The sequence below is a fragment of the Pagrus pagrus genome (genome assembly GCF_965226575.1).
Source record: "Pagrus pagrus genome assembly, chromosome: 14".
NCBI lineage: Eukaryota > Metazoa > Chordata > Actinopteri > Spariformes > Sparidae > Pagrus > Pagrus pagrus.
This window is the reverse complement of record NC_140198.1, coordinates 22992181-23008691: the sequence shown is the minus strand read 5'-3', so window position 1 is coordinate 23008691 and position 16511 is coordinate 22992181. Positions and strand designations below refer to the sequence as shown.

At 40.5% G+C, this 16511-nt stretch overlaps 2 protein-coding genes across 6 annotated transcripts in view; one reads left to right on the top strand and one right to left on the bottom strand.

Annotated features, from left to right (window-relative positions):
• Positions 1 to 53: 53 nt before the first annotated feature.
• On the bottom strand, positions 54 to 14274 carry LOC311269555 (sodium- and chloride-dependent GABA transporter ine). Of its 4 annotated transcripts, none has more exons than XM_084373765.1 (15): positions 14155 to 14274; positions 10416 to 10510; positions 7497 to 7665; positions 6899 to 7033; positions 6599 to 6803; positions 4451 to 4583; positions 4223 to 4357; positions 3950 to 4053; positions 3729 to 3853; positions 2417 to 2529; positions 1864 to 2004; positions 1675 to 1774; positions 1260 to 1360; positions 1010 to 1177; positions 54 to 874 (listed from the first exon to the last, which is right to left on the bottom strand). In XM_084373765.1, the coding sequence occupies exons 2-15, from the start codon at positions 10470 to 10472 to the stop codon at positions 722 to 724; spliced, it is 1839 nt and encodes a 612-aa protein (XP_084229891.1). In that variant the 5' UTR covers positions 10473 to 10510; positions 14155 to 14274; the 3' UTR covers positions 54 to 721. The 4 variants fall into 4 exon arrangements, with proteins under 4 accessions (XP_084229891.1, XP_084229892.1, XP_084229893.1 ...); XM_084373766.1 differs by lacking the exon at positions 14155 to 14274 and adding an exon at positions 10691 to 10750; XM_084373767.1 differs by lacking the exon at positions 14155 to 14274 and having other exon boundaries at positions 7497 to 7682; positions 10416 to 10506.
• The window catches only part of LOC311269557 (flotillin-2a), a 20530-nt gene continuing 17669 nt past the window's right edge, over positions 13651 to 16511 (top strand). Inside the window, exon 1 of one of the 2 annotated variants that reach the window (XM_084373770.1) lies at positions 13651 to 13854. In XM_084373770.1, coding sequence (XP_084229896.1) covers positions 13806 to 13854 — 49 coding nt within the window. In that variant the 5' untranslated portion in view covers positions 13651 to 13805. The remainder of the gene's footprint in view (positions 13855 to 16511) is intronic. The other variant, XM_084373769.1, reaches the window with a different exon arrangement.

Here is a 16511-nt window from a genome sequence, read left to right as displayed (position 1 = left end):
TACAGTGTTACAGTCAGTTTGTCATTACAGAAGAAAGACACAAGTTATGGACTTTGTGACAGGTTTTTATTACATCTTATATGACATGAACGACAGTTGCATGACCCATGTACTCCTCTGTTTACCACCATTGTTTATCATTTTTATCAGCAGTGCCCTGTTGCTTTTGACCTAATGAGTCAGCCACAGTGAATTGGTTTATGTTTTTATGAAAAGTAGTTTAATACATACATTCAGCTATCTTTGAAATGGTGGCAATCAATGTCTTTTTATTGGCTCAAATGAATGTACTGTTTAAAAAAAACTCAAAATGTATCTCATAATTGCATCAACAGACACGACCAAAAGATGGCAGCATTAGCAAAGTTAAAGCTTCAAATGAGGGCAGGGGAATGTGACAGTGAAACAGATGTACACAGCAATAACAAGAGTCTAAACACTGTCTTCCCACTACATCTTGTAGCATTAAATATTAGCAAAAATCAAATTCACAGGCTCACAAAAATGGCCAATTTGTTATATCTGCATGGCAGATATGCAGCAACACATTTTTCACAATTCTGTAAATCATTTTGTAGTATCTTTCTGTTTGACTTCCTTACCAAAAGTTTGTGTGAGATTTAAAGCAAATGGCAGACAATCGTGATTAATTCGAGCTTACTAAACCTCTGCCACTCTAAATGGCTCAGTGAACATTATGACTGTGCAAAGCACAGAGGTATCAGAACTTTGCCTCCACAGGAGGATTAACAGCTAGATCGATGCTGGAGCTGATGACAGCTATGTCTGGATCTCCGTTCTTCCCTCCCCTCTCATAATACGGCATGTTTGACTTTTCATTCAGCGCATATGGTGTGATGGACAGCTTCAGTTTCTGTCAAGAGAAATGAACCAGTAATGTTAACATACAGCTGGATTTTTACACCAGTGGGACATGGAAACACATGCACATGGGTACTACCTACAATAACTGGGGTGGAAATAAAAGGAAAAGTTAACTATACGTCACCTGCATGAATGAGCCAGGGAGCACCCACAATGTGTGTACGGCACCCAAAGGAATCCAGATGATGGAGGCCATGGCAATGACCCAGCCGACCCCCTGAGCCCAGGGAGGGAAGACGTAGTCCTCATAGCGGGCTGGTTTGAACTGGATGATGGAGAAAATCAGGATAACCTGCAACAGGAACATTTAAAACTTAGCTGTGGGGAAAAGTCTTCAATCTGAATCATGTTGATGAAAACGCCTGTTGACGTACAGTGATCAGCACAGGAGCAACTACTAGCCAACACAGTCTGAAGAAGATGTTTGCTCTTCTTCCAGTCATCTCTTGTAGGTTGTCTGAAAGACGTTTCGCTCCTGCACATGGAAAAGCTTCTTCAGTAGACAGCATTTAAAGGATAAGTTCACCCAAAAATGAAAATTCAGCCATTATCTATCTACCCACTTTCATGCTGATGGAAAGTTTCGAAAGTTCACTAAAACAATTCTGGTGTTTCAGCATTCTCTGAAACAACTGAAGTAGATGAGGACTTGTTTGAAAATGTAAACAAAACAAAAAGTATTGTGGACTACCAATCTTCACCTGACTTTCCATCGGCATGGGGGTAAGTAGATAACAACTACTACATCTACATCTAAAAAGACACACAACTGAACATGCTTTTTCTCACCATAACTCCAACAGATGGCTATAACCTCAAAGAATGCAAGAAACATGATGGACACTATGGCAGTGTAATGGTCCATCAGCTGGAAAACAAAGATTCCCACCTGAACAGAGAACAGCAGATATGAGATGAATGACTTAATAATTTAATCTGAAATTGGTTAAAATTCATCCAATAAATTACAATCAATACCTGCAGGACACAAGGAATTCCCATGAGGAAAGCAAAGCAGCAAATAGCAAGAACAAACAGTTCCTTACGCCTGAAGAATTTAATCAGAGTTTGATAGAATTCATCCATGAGACTGGTCACCATCACTTCAACCATAGCAAACTGGCAAAAAAGAAACAAACAAAGAAGTCATGATGTAGCTCTGTAGGGTAAGTGCATATTAGACCAGCCACCAGAATAAAATGTTGAAATTTTACTTTTCTGAAAATCACAAATACACTCAAATTTGTGTCATACAGTACATGTCATTATTAACAGGTCGACAACGTGTCATATCACGTTCACATTACATGAATATGAGCTAAGTTTAAGGTCAGGAGGTGTACAGGTTAGTGACTGCAGAAGAGCTGGGCGAGAGGAGGATTCAACATTAACAAATATAAAGTTTCAACATATCTGTGGTTTGCAGAATAGTACATTGCCACAATTTTATTCTGGCGACTGTGTTGTGGAGATAATCACACTTTTTTCTGTGGATTATCCCTGAAAGTGTGATGTTTTCCCCATTAACTACCTCACTGTCCAGTCCGAGGCAAAGGAGCATGAAGAAGAACAACACTGCCCAGAGCTGAGACACGGGCATGTTGGCAAAGGCTTGTGGGTAAACAACATAAACCAGTCCTGGACCTAGATACACAACACACACACACACGCACACACGCACACACACACACACACACACACACACATGCACACACACAAACATGTCAGTATAGCAATGCTGATTTAAAGGGTAAATCATGAGTCGACTCAAAGGAAGGAAAACTGTTACATGACAATATGAAAATTGTAACAGCATAATATACCCTTAAAGAAAACCACATGTGGTCACACGTGATTTTCGCATATGTGAATTTAACCTGTGAAACATGTTAAAATCATGTGTGAAATATGTGGAACACATTTTACACAAGTGAAACATGTACTTGGCACAAGGGAAACATGGTTTTGGAACATTTTCATGGTATAATATGCAAATCCAAAGTAATTTCCCTTGTGAAACCTGTGGGATTACATTAGGATTAAATGTGAAACTCATGTTAATTTTCATGTGAAACCTACAGTATTACATGTGAAGCCTGTGGGATTACATGCGAAACTCCTCGTAAATACCCATGTTAAAACAATATAAAAATGTGATCAACCTCAGTGATATACAGAGTTTCCTGATGAATTTACATGCAGTCTTAACATGGGTTTTACATGTTATCCCATAGGTTTCACATGGGAATTTACATGGGTGAACATAGAACATAGAACCGCATGTCACAACATGTGCTCCGTATGATGCAACATGTGATTACACGTTACCACATGTTGCATCATGTGCTAACATGTGGAAAACGTGTGAAATTCATATGGTTTTTCTGTGAGGGTATGGAGATTTTTTTAGCATCTCTTGCACAACCACTCAGTGAGGTTTGACTCCAAATATATAAAAGTCTTGAAATCAAAGTGTATCTTTGGAATGTGAGCTGTTTATAAATTTAGTGGGAAAATGGTTAAGTTCATAGCTAGACTTCAACTCCTCCTCCCCTTTGTCATATCAACATGGCTATAATTAACTATTACAAGTAATTTTATTGGATTGTAGCTGTAGTTTTACTTTTTCATAGAAAAATACCTGTAACACCTGTAATGACCTGTTTCTTTTTTTTTACTGAAATCATTTATATGGTTGTACTAAATTCCCAGTCACGTAAGTACTATGACAGAAAAAGTGGCACTAAAGCTATAATTTAATTAAAAATAATCTAAAGTAAAACCAATCCCCCAGGAGCCAAAGATATCAGTGGAGACTATTTTTCATTGACTTGTTTGCTTACCATCCACAGCCAGATCGCTGATGGGAATTCCTTGCAGATAAGACATGTAGCCAAAGGCAGAGAAAATGACAAAACCTGCCAGGATACTGGTGAGGGAGTTGATTATGGCTATAGTCAGGGTGTCCCTGTGGGAAAAAAAAGGGAAAAAATATATTACTTTCTTTCTGCCCAGAGATCGTTACTGTCACTGTTGTGAGGTAAAATGAGCATGAGTTTATTACTTCAGAACATTGTTGTTGAAGGAGTTGTAGCTGGACATGGCCAAGAGGGAGCCAAAACCGATCCCAATGGAGTTGAAGATCTGAGCTGCAGCATTCACCCACACCTGCAACACAGACGGATGTTCATCTTAAACTGCTGATCACTGCAAGGACCAATCATCAATATCCATGCCAATCCAAATACTAGTATAAATCTTTTCTCCCGCTGCCCTGTGAAGGACAGAAGCAGTACCTATTTCCATTTTCTTGTCTCCTCTCTTTCTGCTTTCTTACCTCCACTGAGAGCAGCTTATCCCATTCAGGCACAATGAAGAAGGTTATTCCATCTACTGCTCCAGGAAGCTGAGCATTATTGATCAGCAATGCAAACAGGATAATGTATGGGAACAGAGCCGTGAAGTACACCACCTACAAACAGAAACGAACAAGGGTTGTCATTCACTGTATTTCCATCGGTCTCTCACCTTGTGTCTGTCTCAGTTTGTCGCTCCTTTAACTTACCTTGCCTGTTGATTTCACTCCCTTAAAGATGCAAAAGTAAATAAGGATCCAAGCTAGAAGGAGAATAAGGAAAAGCTCCCACCGGATCACTCCTGTTTCCTCTACTCCGCTAGTCTGCTCCAGCATCTTATACCTTAGAAAAGGCCAAACATAAAGAGAAAAAGTGGTTGTTATTATTAATGTTCTAAGAACAAATTATCTGAACACAGAGCCATTAATAAGCAGGTGGTTACAAAAGGGTGTCCTGCTGTACTTAATTAGTTATTACAATCAGGTGGACAATGGGCAGGAAGGCAGCAGGGATCCATTTTGGGCCCTTTAATGTTTCTGATCCACACTGGTTGCTGTGTCGTCATCATCTGACCACATTGATCATTGGCCATTTTAAATCAAACAAACATTACCTTTGTCCCCTGTTTGTATTTATCTACAAGAATATACCAGTAGCCTGACACAAGAGGATGCAAATGGTGACCTCAAATGGGTACCCAGAAGATGAACCCTTGAACCTGACTTTAGTGATCTCCACTGGGTCTTAGTTTGATCATCCAGTCGAAATCTATACAATTGAGAACATTAATGAGGATGACTCGCATTAACTTTGGCGATCTTCTGACTTTTTCTCTATCTCTACCGGCAGGTTCACATATGAGGGTCAGAGTGAGACATTATGACAACAGTTGGACGCATTATTGTGGAATTTGTTGCAGACATTCCTGTCTTTATGTTTATTTATGATCCCTGAACTTTCAACTAGTGCCCTTGTTAAAGCTGCTGTTGTAAAGCGTTGTTGTTATTTTAGCTGACTTTCTGTCGATTTTGCTGTTACCAATCCCCTCCCTCCTTTCTATGTCACCACATGAATGCTAAGCTGTGATCGCCAGACATAGCAACAGACAGGAGGATCATGCTCTCTACGCGTTCACAAGCGAACAGGACCACGCCTTCATTGAGTTCTCTGTCCTGATTAGATAAAGTGGGCAGGGATACCAGAAAATGTCTTTTCTCTTTTACTGCATGAGTGGGGGGAGGAGAGACATGGGTCACTGACCGAACACTCTATAACAGTGATTACTGTCAGAATATAGAGCTATTTAACTCTTATTTTAATAAAAAAAATATCACTTACAGCAGCTTTTAATGAGATTTTTTTATCTGTCCAATAAAATCAAAATGAATGACATTCCTATTATCCTCAACTGTATTTCTTAGATATACATTATACCTTTGTTGCCTCAATAACCTTCATTCTGATCCTCTGGCCGAACTGCTGATGACCAAAAGCTAAATTTGGACATGAACTTTTATCTAAGAAATCGCTTTTCTTTACAAAGAGCATTACAGCCCAGCAGAGCCACTAGTGTGGTCACAACAAAAAAAATTCTGTTTCCCATGAAACTCACATTCCATTTCTGCATTTATCCCCCAACTGCAGTTAGACCAGTTAATGAGTAAACCACTTTGAAAAAGTGAGGTTTCACCCCACTGTCTAAACAGCAAGATGGCGAAAGACAAAAGGAAGGGTATGCTCCAGAATGCTTACTGGAGCTTGGATAATGTTTCCAAAGTAATACTGCTTTTTCACAAGCCCCTAAAAATATATCCAACATGCTCACTGGCTATCGCCCAATCAGATCCCTCAGACCATCAGGCACGTGTCTCCTGAATGTACAATTAAAACTAAATCAGATGATGGTGCGTTTTTTTCTCTCTCAAGCATTTGGTAGTGTTTCTGTGTGTGTGTGTGTGTGTGTGTGTGTGTGTGTGTGTGTGTGTGTGCGTTAATTTTGCATGAATTTACCTTTGAATAAAGTGTGCTCTACGGCAAATGATTAAGTTCAAAATGACTTAGCATTTCTCACACTTCCTTAAAATATTTTATCTGCTTGCTTATCACAGACTCTTATCACTAACCTTCACTATAACTGATATCCCTCTTGTGACTCTGATAAGACATGGTCCCCAATAACTTTTTATTCTGCGTATTAAAATAATGATTGTATTCTTCACTGCCGACATAATTGCCAGAGAGCTCGACTGCTTGTCAAACTTCTGGGAATTTGTAATCCTGCTATAATCTAATAAATATCTAGGTGGTTATTTAATCCTGAGAACCAGCAGCGGTTTCTCCCACAAAGTGAAACGTACTTGAAGAACTCCTGGCTCGCTGTGGAGGAGTAGCTGCTGTTGGTGGCATGATTGGTACAGTTTGGTGTGTTCCAGGTGTTGTTGCAGTTCTGCCAGGGTAGCGGTGCCTGGAAGGAGCTGAAGAGGTAATAGAGGGCCCAGGTGATGACAACATTGTAGTAGGTGCACATGATGAAGGAGATGGCCACTGATGCCATGCCCACTCCTGACGACAGACAAAAATAAGGTTTTTAGCAGTCAGACAAATGCCTAATTTTCAGTTTTCAGGGACTTGAATGTTTCATTTGTGCCACAGAGTACCTTTTAACAGTGGGCAGACAATAGCCAGGGCGTGGACAGGCCCTCTCCTTGTGTACTGACCCACAGTCAGCTCCATGTAGAGCAGAGGGATCCCCAACACCACTAGCATGAACAGGTATGGCACCAGAAAGGCACCTGTGATGACAAGTCAACTGTCAAACACACGTTGCCAACGAAGGACAATTCACCTGCGCTTGTTTTATGATATCCTCTTATCTTTAACTTTTGTAAGAGTCACCCTGCACTTGCATTTTCCTCTTTATATCTTGGGTCACTTGTAACAGTCAGGTGAGACATGCCTCTGTCAGTTATCTTTACTGTTGTAAACCAATGTTCCTCCCAGTTACAGGAAGAATTTCCAGCACAGTACAGCACAGTATGGCCTTGTTTCATTACATGAAATTCAAACTGAGAACATTTCAGAACAATTTGAACATTTTTCAACACAATCACTACGGAGCGTAGCGAAGTGTTTCCAGTCGGGCTCACTAACAGCACAGTTTGTTAACCTTTGGACCCAGTTTAAAACCAGTGTGTATGTGCAGAGGGTGGTCTGCTTTTATAATTCTGTAGATGAAATGTCAGCTTTGTTTCCTACCTCCTCCACTCCTGTAGCAGAGATAAGGGAACCTCCAAACGTTTCCCAGACCCACAGCACAGCCGATACCAGCCAGGGTGAACTCTATCTGCCTGCTCCATGTTGGTCTGTTGGGCTGCTCCTTCATCGCTGCTCCCTGTGTCATCACTGTTGCTCGTCTGGACACAAACTCCATGCAAATGTTGACTGGAATTTAAGTGACTTGGGGTGATATAACCTTCCTTTTTATTATCCTTAATGATTAGCTTAACAGAGGCACATCAGTATGCTGCAGCTCCCAGGCTCACGAAGACAGAAACGTTTGTCTCAATCAATAGGTGTCATAAAACACAGATTTGTGGTTTTACATAAAGTGAAATGAACAAGGGTTAATTATATTTGCAGGATTTTGACTTTGACAAGCTAATTGTTTAACATAATTCTTTTTATCCATTTCTCCAACCAATGATCTTAACACGTCTGGGTTTTTTTTATCAATATGCAATGCAGACAGCATCAATGACTCTGTTGAACAACAAATAAATCATTTCAACTAAGTAAAATAAGATGTAACTTCTCAAGCAGGTTGGCAAAAGGCTTCTATTTTACAATTTTCTTATGTTTATCACATGAATTGTGTAGTAAGAGGGGAAATTCTCAGTTTTGCATTGATAATACATACAATATCTAGGTTTTTTTATATATATGATCTAGATAATTATTACCACGAGTATTCTGTAGTATGTTGTAACATTTCATTGATTCCAGGCTCTGCCTTTGTAACACTAAAGTCTTTACAACAATAAATCTAAAACTCCCCAGTCTTTTACTCTGTTATGACGAGTTTGTTACACATTTGCAGAATGCCACAGATGAAATGAGGGTCTGGTTGTATAACACAACATGTTCTGAACAACACGTGCTGTAACATAGATTTCAGGTGGGGTCATCATGGTCGAACGATCCTAAAGCGATAACCTTTACGATATGAAGAGCAGTGGCCCTTTAAATATGTAACCACAAAGAACAACAAGGCTAACCACACTGCAGCTTTCCAAAGGTTTTTTTATGAGTCAGTCATCTTTGTTTGCACATACGCTGATGTCCCAGTTGGATATTTATGGATTGCCTGTATCGTCTCCTATCACTCATGGGAGCTCAACATATTTACCATGATGACTTTTAGAGAAAGCACTTTTTGGCTAATGGGGAAAACAATATTAGCGGAATTCCATTAAAATAACAATCTCACAATACATGAACAACTCACAACATGAGTTGCAGGATCAGTCATCTGTCAAAAGGGAGTCAACTGATGCACAGCTAACCAAGAAAATAAAAGCCTGCAGCAGACATCACAGGTCAACAAACGTGCCTCAAGTCTCTCCGCCACCATCAAAGCCAATTATGCTGAAAGGAGGGAATGTGATGCAGCAAAAAATCTGGAGCGTGAGTGCCATATCCACTGCCCTTGATTTCAGCTCAGTATTCAATTCCACCTCACCCATGAATCTAATTGGAAAACTTCACACTCTGGGCTTGAAACCCACACTCTGCAATTGGATATTGGACTTTTTCACGCACAGATCCCAGAGGGAGCGTACCTATGTTCCCCGGGTCCTATGTTCCCCGATTGGGGAACCTTATCCCTAACCTAACCTAACCCTAACCCTAACAGCGGGGAACATAGGACCCTTTTTCAAAAAAAAGGTCCTATGTTCCCCGGTCACATACACAGCGGGGAACATAGGACCCTTTGGGTGAACAGCGGGGAACATGGGACCCTTTTTTAGAAAAAGGGTCCCATGTTCCCCGGTCACATACAAAGCGGGGAACATAGGCCCTGGGGAACATAGGACCCGGGGAACATAGGGATGATCCCATCCCAGACAACTCAGATTGGCAGACACCTCCTTTACTTTAGTGTTCAACACGGGAGCCCCCCACGGCTGTGTGCTCAGCCCCCTCCTGTTCATACCTATACACCCATGACTGCACTCCTAGACATCAAGAAAACTCTACTCTGTTGATGCGGACAAACCACCATCATCAGCCACATTACAAACAATATGAGAGTTCATATCGGGAACTACCACTCAACGGCAACAAAACCAAGGAGCTGATTGTTGATTTTAGAAAAAAGGAGGCAAAGACACACACCCCTGTCTACACCAGTGGAACTGGTGAACAGTTTTAGGTTCTTGGGAATCACCATCACAGAGAACCAATCTTGGTCATCACACGACTACAAAAAACAGAAAAAAATGTATTTGAGTGTTATTTTTGGCGTTAGTAAGAGGGGTGTTGTTTATCAAATGACATCTTGCAGTCCTCCACTTCGTTGGAGTGTCAGGCTGGGGGCTTTGAACAGCATGTTGTCTGCATCCTACAGCCTTGAGGTTGGGTTTTCATATACTAAATGGTAGTTACCTGACTTGATATTAGACATACAGACCTACCTTTCAAACAACAGTATCACTCTATATACATGGCATAAAAATACTGAGATTTATGGGGTAAAGGAGGCAGGGTTCACTGGGTCACATGAAGGCAGCTGGAAAGAAACCAATATAAAGCGACCCCCAGGGAGTTAAAGAGGAAACACAGCTAACCGCTAAAATAAAAGGCTGCAACAGACGGATGCAGAGGAGAACATCACATGTCAACAAATATGCCTCCAGTCTGTCTGCCACTGCTAAAGCCAACTTTACTGAAAGGAGCAATGTGATTCAGCAAGATGTTGATGAAGGTTCTCAGTCATCCAGGTCAGCTTAGAATACTACAGCACTTAGAATCAGCAAGAAATCTGGAGTGTGGAGGAGAGGCACAGGATGAAAAGTAAAGCTGTAAGGAAGGCCGTGGGATGAGGGAGACATCAGATAACAGCCTGTAATCCACTTCCCGTTGTTCATTCATTTTCAAACTGAGCAAAACACAAACCTCAAATTGATGTCTGCAGCGGCAGTGGGGTCTGAAGTATACGAGGACGTCAGTCATCAGCTTCAGGCCTGGCCCACTCAGCCATGTGCACAGATCTAAAAGTCAAACGTTATTATCATGTTAGAACCACCATCAACGGCCATTACAAACAACGATGAGACTTCATATCAGGAGTACATCTTGCAGAGTGGTGCACAGAGAACAACCCACTGCTCAACTTAGGCAAAAACAAAGAGCTGATTGTTCATTTAAAAAAAGGAGGCAAAGACACACACCCCCGTCTACATCAGAGGAGCTGGGTTGGAGAAGGAGAGCAGTTTTAGGTTCCTGAGAAAAAAACAGAAAATAACCTGTGATGTTCCACACATCACCACCCTGGTTAAAGACAAGCCTAGAAATGGCTTTATTTATTAAGGAAACTTAAGAAGGTTAAATTCCTGTGACAATTCTTGTCAACTTCCACAGAGGAGCAATAGAAAGCATACTGACTAGAAACATCACAAACTAGCATGGCTCGTGCACGGCCAGAACATCAGTGGTACCCACCAACCTAAAGAGAGCATCTAAGAGATTCTTTTACATGCCGGTCATTGTGAGACTTTGCTGGTTTGTGTGTGAGAGCCACCTTCTGGATGGAGTGGGCACATCAGACTATTATTTGGCACCTGGCAGAGTGAATGACTGTCTAACACTGTTAATGCTATACTCCAATGTAAAGGCTAAACTTGTTTTTGAAGATGGGATGCTGAATTAAGAAGTTTGGATACCAGCCACAGCCAGTGGTGGAATATAACCAAGTCTAATTGCTCAAGTACTGTACTTAAATACAAATTTGAGGTACTTGTACTAGTCTTTTCTTCTCATGCCACTGTGTGCGTGTTGTATTTTTACTTCACTACAATTATTTGACAACTTCAGTTTTTTATAGATCAAGATTTTTGCATACTTAACATATACAAATGTGTAAGGACTAAGCTGAAAGAAAATTGATTAACAACTAATTTGATTGATTAAATGTTTGGCATTTTTGCATTAAAAATGCTACAGCATTTCTAACTGTGTAGCCAACTGAATTTTAACAAACCAAACAATAAATTGATTGATAGATCATATAATTTTCAGATTAATCCATACTGAAATTAATCATAACTTGTATTCCTATAGTTAAAAATTAGCTCCACCTTAACCAAATGCAACAGTAAAATCCTGCTTTTACATTAATGCATGAGTAATAATAATCTAATGATACAATGTATAAGAGTATAAAAGTCACAGAAGACGTTTTTTAATGCACTTAGTACTTTTACTTAATTTTTTTTTACTTAAGATGCAATATGTAAGAATTGGCCACTGGTCATATTCATACTCAAAACCAATAGGGGCAGCATATCATTAGAGTAACTGCTAATTGTAGCTGCTGTTAGCTTGTTAGCTCATTTAGCAGTGCAGTTAGTGGTCTAAACTGGAAGCTTGAAGCACTGGGTGTGTGTGTTAGCACAGCTAGCACAGCAGCTTTGGACTGGGACAGACCGTGGATAGCTGTTTAGCATGCTAACTTAAGTAGACATCTCTGCAATACAATACATAGATGTCACTACGTCAAAAAGCTTCATGTCTTCACGTTATGTTGATATTTTTTGGTAATTTTTACATTGTTTTGAACTAAAATGATTACTTACTGCACCTTTAAGTAAACAGTCTGAATATTTTCTCTACCACTGACCATTTCTTACTTTTGTCGCCTTCCAAGCAGGTGTGCTTAATTTTAATAATAGGCTTGTTCCTGACCCTCACCCCCACCTTTGTTGGGGTGTAATGTTAGCCAGAAGCTCCTGCCCAGAGAGAGCACAAGCAGGCCTATGGCATGCAGCAGGATTTGGTGCTATTTCTTCTCAGGCATGCTTGTCAAATGCAGCTTTATGTTATTGTGACAACCTTGCCAGAGGCAGCAGTGTGGGATAATCACATGCTGGTTGTAAAGGACCAGTATGGGGTTGTGGTCCAGGGCTAGTCCCGGTCCGTTCGTGCCCTGCAGCATTTCCTGTCCTTGCATTTGTATGTATTGCAGGAGCAGCGCTCACACATCCATCTGTCAGCCACATGGAAAAATGTCAACATCACAAGTACACAGATATGGAGTAGATGAAAGAACAATATGCACCAATAAAGGCCATCACAAAATCAATTAAACATGACATGGTGATGATTGGTGTTCACATGAAATGAAATGTGAGAGAGCACTCATTGGATTATGGTGGGAAAAGAGTTTGAAGTTCCATACATGAGCAATCATAAAACACAATCTGATTGATTAAAGCCAATCCAGATCTTTGTCTCTGCTAAGGTCAGGAGTCTAGGTATGGGCTAGTTTATCAGCTAGTTCACCGTGCATACAGAGGCGGCTCTGAAGGTGCAATCAGAGGGATTCTCTCAAGCTTTTCCCTGGCAAGTAGTCATGAAGGTCTTATATTCAAATTACAGGTGGCGATGAAGGGCTGGAAGGATATGCCACACCTTTTCTGCATCACTGTAGGCCACCCAATTGTACTTTGGTCACAAAGGTTGTGATTGTGCACAAATATCAATAAAAGTTACTTTACATATCAGTGTTTTTATCCTGGGAATGGGTAAAAGCACTTTAAGCTTTTGACTTGATTGTGTTTTGTTCTGGTCGTGAAAATACAAACAATCCAAGCTGCTTGCATGTGTGGTTCATATTTCAAAAACACAATAGGCTATTGTTTATTTGCACACATTATAGCTCAACTGTACAGTGCAGAGTATCACCAGTGTATCTTCCAGCTGGACTGGGCGTGCCCTTGCAGCCCCTTCCATTTCAAACAGATGGGCTGTTAAAACTGTAGCTATCACAGCAATCTGTCACAATGTTGATGATACCAAAGCACATAAATGGTACGTGAGCAGGTCACTAACCACGAGGTTGAGCGCCACAAACACATGTGTCTGCGGAAAATTACAGTGATTCTTGCTTGGGTAACTTGCGTGAGAGGATATTTAAGCAACCACGCCCTTTTCATTATTATGATATCGTATCCCTCTGCTGCGGAGGGGCTGTCAGGACAGGGGGAGGGGTATCTGATCATCTGAGTCAAGTGGCAGCAAAAGAAGGCCAGATGTATGCCGATGTGATCTTCAAAATAAAAACAAAACGATTATTTTGAAAAGACCTCATCAAAATTACTACTATTTTGAAAGTCCGAAGCGGAAGTGTAACGTCTCAGTAGGTTCGACTTGACCCAGACGTCGCTTCCCTCGAGTTAAAAAAAATCATCGATAATCGACAGTTGGAGGAAAAAACCGTGAATTTAAAGACAAATTACTCTTGTATGCGCCGAGTGGGTTTGGATACGCGTTTATTCTGTCGGTAAAATGGGAAACTGCCACACCGTTGGACCAAACGAGGCCCTTGTGGTTTCAGGTAACGTTAACGCTTTTTGGACGATGTGTTTGAGCTCCTTGGGCTCCTTCCTGGCTCGGTGGAGAGACGAGCCTGGAAAGGAGCGAAAACAGCTTTTATTCGAAGTGTAGCTCATATGTAACCTAAAAGTGTGTCAAAAGCTAACATTCCGTGTTACATACAGCGAAAACGTGATATATTTGAGCAATTTGTCCGCAATTTGTTTTCCTCAAAGCTTTGCTAGCTAATTGTAAATATATCAGGAAAATGTCCTTTTTGCCTGTAGCCAAACGGCAGCTAGAGACGAGCCAGAATACGTACCAACGAAATGCGTTTCTCCTTGTAAATATTTCTGTAGCGTCCTCTTCACAAATCCACCTGTTTCTTCTTTTAATATCCATCTCAAATGTATTATGTCATTGCTGTGATGTGTGTTCACGTGTTTTCCCTCTACATGTAAGTGGCTGTGATTTGGTTGGTTTTGGGACAACATCTGTTCTTATCTGCTCAGCAAACTGCTTTCTCTCCAGTATTTTATAAAGGTGAAGCAGCCGTAGTAGGGCTAACTATTGTAATTGAGATGTTTATTTGACGTCTATTTTTCTTGAACAGTGGTGGTAGGATATGGTGGCTCCCTGCTGCAGGAGGAATAAAGCTAGATTAATTAAATTATAGGGGAGACGCGGATCAACTCTGGCTCCGCACATCAACTGATGACACAGGACATCTCAGACTTTTCCTAATCTGAGGGGCCCCCCATTTATAAACTCAAAGACCAGGGCCCCCTTTTGAGCCCAGGTCCCACAAACCAGCATTGGATTTTCTTGAATTCAAAATGCTCTGAGCTGAAAGTCAACACTATATACCCAGAGACATGCCTGGTGGAGATCTTACCCATCGTTGTGTGCACTGCACTCTTCTAGGTTTACAAATGTGCTTTGACAGTTCTGTGCATTAAGGGTTTCCAGCACTCATCTAACTGAATCTGTCAGGGCAGTTTTCCTGTCCAAACCACTTGTGATGAACCAAAAAAAAAAAAAAAGGCAGGCAAGCGTAGGGATTTTCCATTGTGAACAAACTTTTAAGAGCGTGTCAGTTACCACATAGTGGAGCGTAAATTTTGAGCAGAAGTGAATGAATGTGAGCTACACGCCCTGATTCCAAAACGGAGTAATTTCACGTATGTGTAAAGAAATGACTACATTTCCCTTTTTTGACCTCATGTGAAAGGTAACACGAGAAGCAATGCCACTTCATCTGTGTGTTGTGAGTAATTTTATGAGAACAAAATCCCTCAAGAAAACAAAAATTGGCCACAGAATTTGAGCTTGTATTTTTATCCTTCAGCTTTTATTTTAGCCTGTGTAAATTCTCATTCATTCACACAGAGCCCCTCCCCCGTCCCTGTGAAGTGAATGCAGTCAGGAATCTCAGTAATGTCTGTACAGACTGGAGCCACTGGGGTGGAGTGTGTAGTGCCAAGTATGTCTATAGGTCCACAGCCTGTTACTACTTTTTTGGCTGTGGGATTTGGCAGGAGTCAGGTGGATTTTAAATACAAAAGCCTGTTCTCACATACATTCATTATTAAAGCAACACTTCTAGTCTAGATTATGTTGTAACAGAGCATGTCCGCACATGTTTTCTTGGTATACGTTCAGCTCATGGTCAGCTTCTGGGTCTAAGTTTAATTTAAAAAGGCAAGGAGCCTGCTTTACTGAAGCTGAGGGAAATGCAGCAACATAAAGACTCACATGACGCACTAGCTCAATAGGTCATTATTATGAACTCAAACTGAGTGTTGCTCAGCTATCCGAGTACCCTTTTTCCTTTTTCCTGGTCAGCACATAATGCTACTGTTTCCTGTGGTATATTGTTTATGTGAGGAATGGGAAATGTACTACGCCACTGTGTCAGAGGCTGAGCTTTCTGCTTATAGACTTGCAATTTCACAATGTGAACCTAAAAGGAGTCTTTTAACAGTATTAATAATCTTTTAAAAAAAAAATATCAGCTGTGTGTGTAAAATGTGGGTCAGTGTGTCCTGATGTAAATTTTGGTTGTTGAGGGAGTATGTGTTAGTAAAGATAGTCCCGCTCCCCCCCAACCCCCGTCCGTCCGTTAACATGTGACAGCTGGGAATGTCACACTCAACACTAGAGATTAAACTATCAGACTGAGGCCAGTGAGTGGGAATAATATGTGCTGTCGCCCGACCTAACTTACAGCTCACATTCACTTTAAATTTTTTTTTTACTATGTTGACTCAGTGTCTACGGATCCTTTAAAATGTCTTAAAATGTCTTTTTTTTGATGAATAGTGTTATATTTGAACATGTGAGGTCGTAATTGCCCCAGAAATTGTATCTAATTTAATTTCTCCATGTTTTAATTTCTTCTTAAATAAGTAGAGCTCTTCTGTGTAAAAGTCCATATATCTGATGTTACAAATCTTTATATCTACCACTTAACCTAATACAGTCTTTTACTTTATACTTGTACTTATACTTGGCAAAATGTAGATTAACCTAAGTCACTCCAAAAACCACGTTCCTACAATAAACCTACCTCTGCACAGGAAGACATATATACTACATACCTTTTTATATTTTCCTATAATGCTTGGATAAGAAAAATATTTTTTTTCCACAAAAATCAGTCCTTAATTTGAGTAAAAA

Excerpts from the sequence above, each read along its gene's own strand:
- LOC311269555 (XM_084373765.1), bottom strand. The coding sequence starts at position 10,472 with ATGACTGACGTCCTCGTATACTTCAGACCCCACTGCCGCTGCAGACAT. Across the intron at positions 7,666-10,415 it reads GCTGCAGACATCAATTTGAG|TTTGTGTCCAGACGAGCAAC; the intron begins GTTTGTGTTTTG and ends ATTTGCATGGAG. Across the intron at positions 4,358-4,450 it reads GAGTGAAATCAACAGGCAAG|GTGGTGTACTTCACGGCTCT; the intron begins GTAAGTTAAAGG and ends TTCTGTTTGTAG.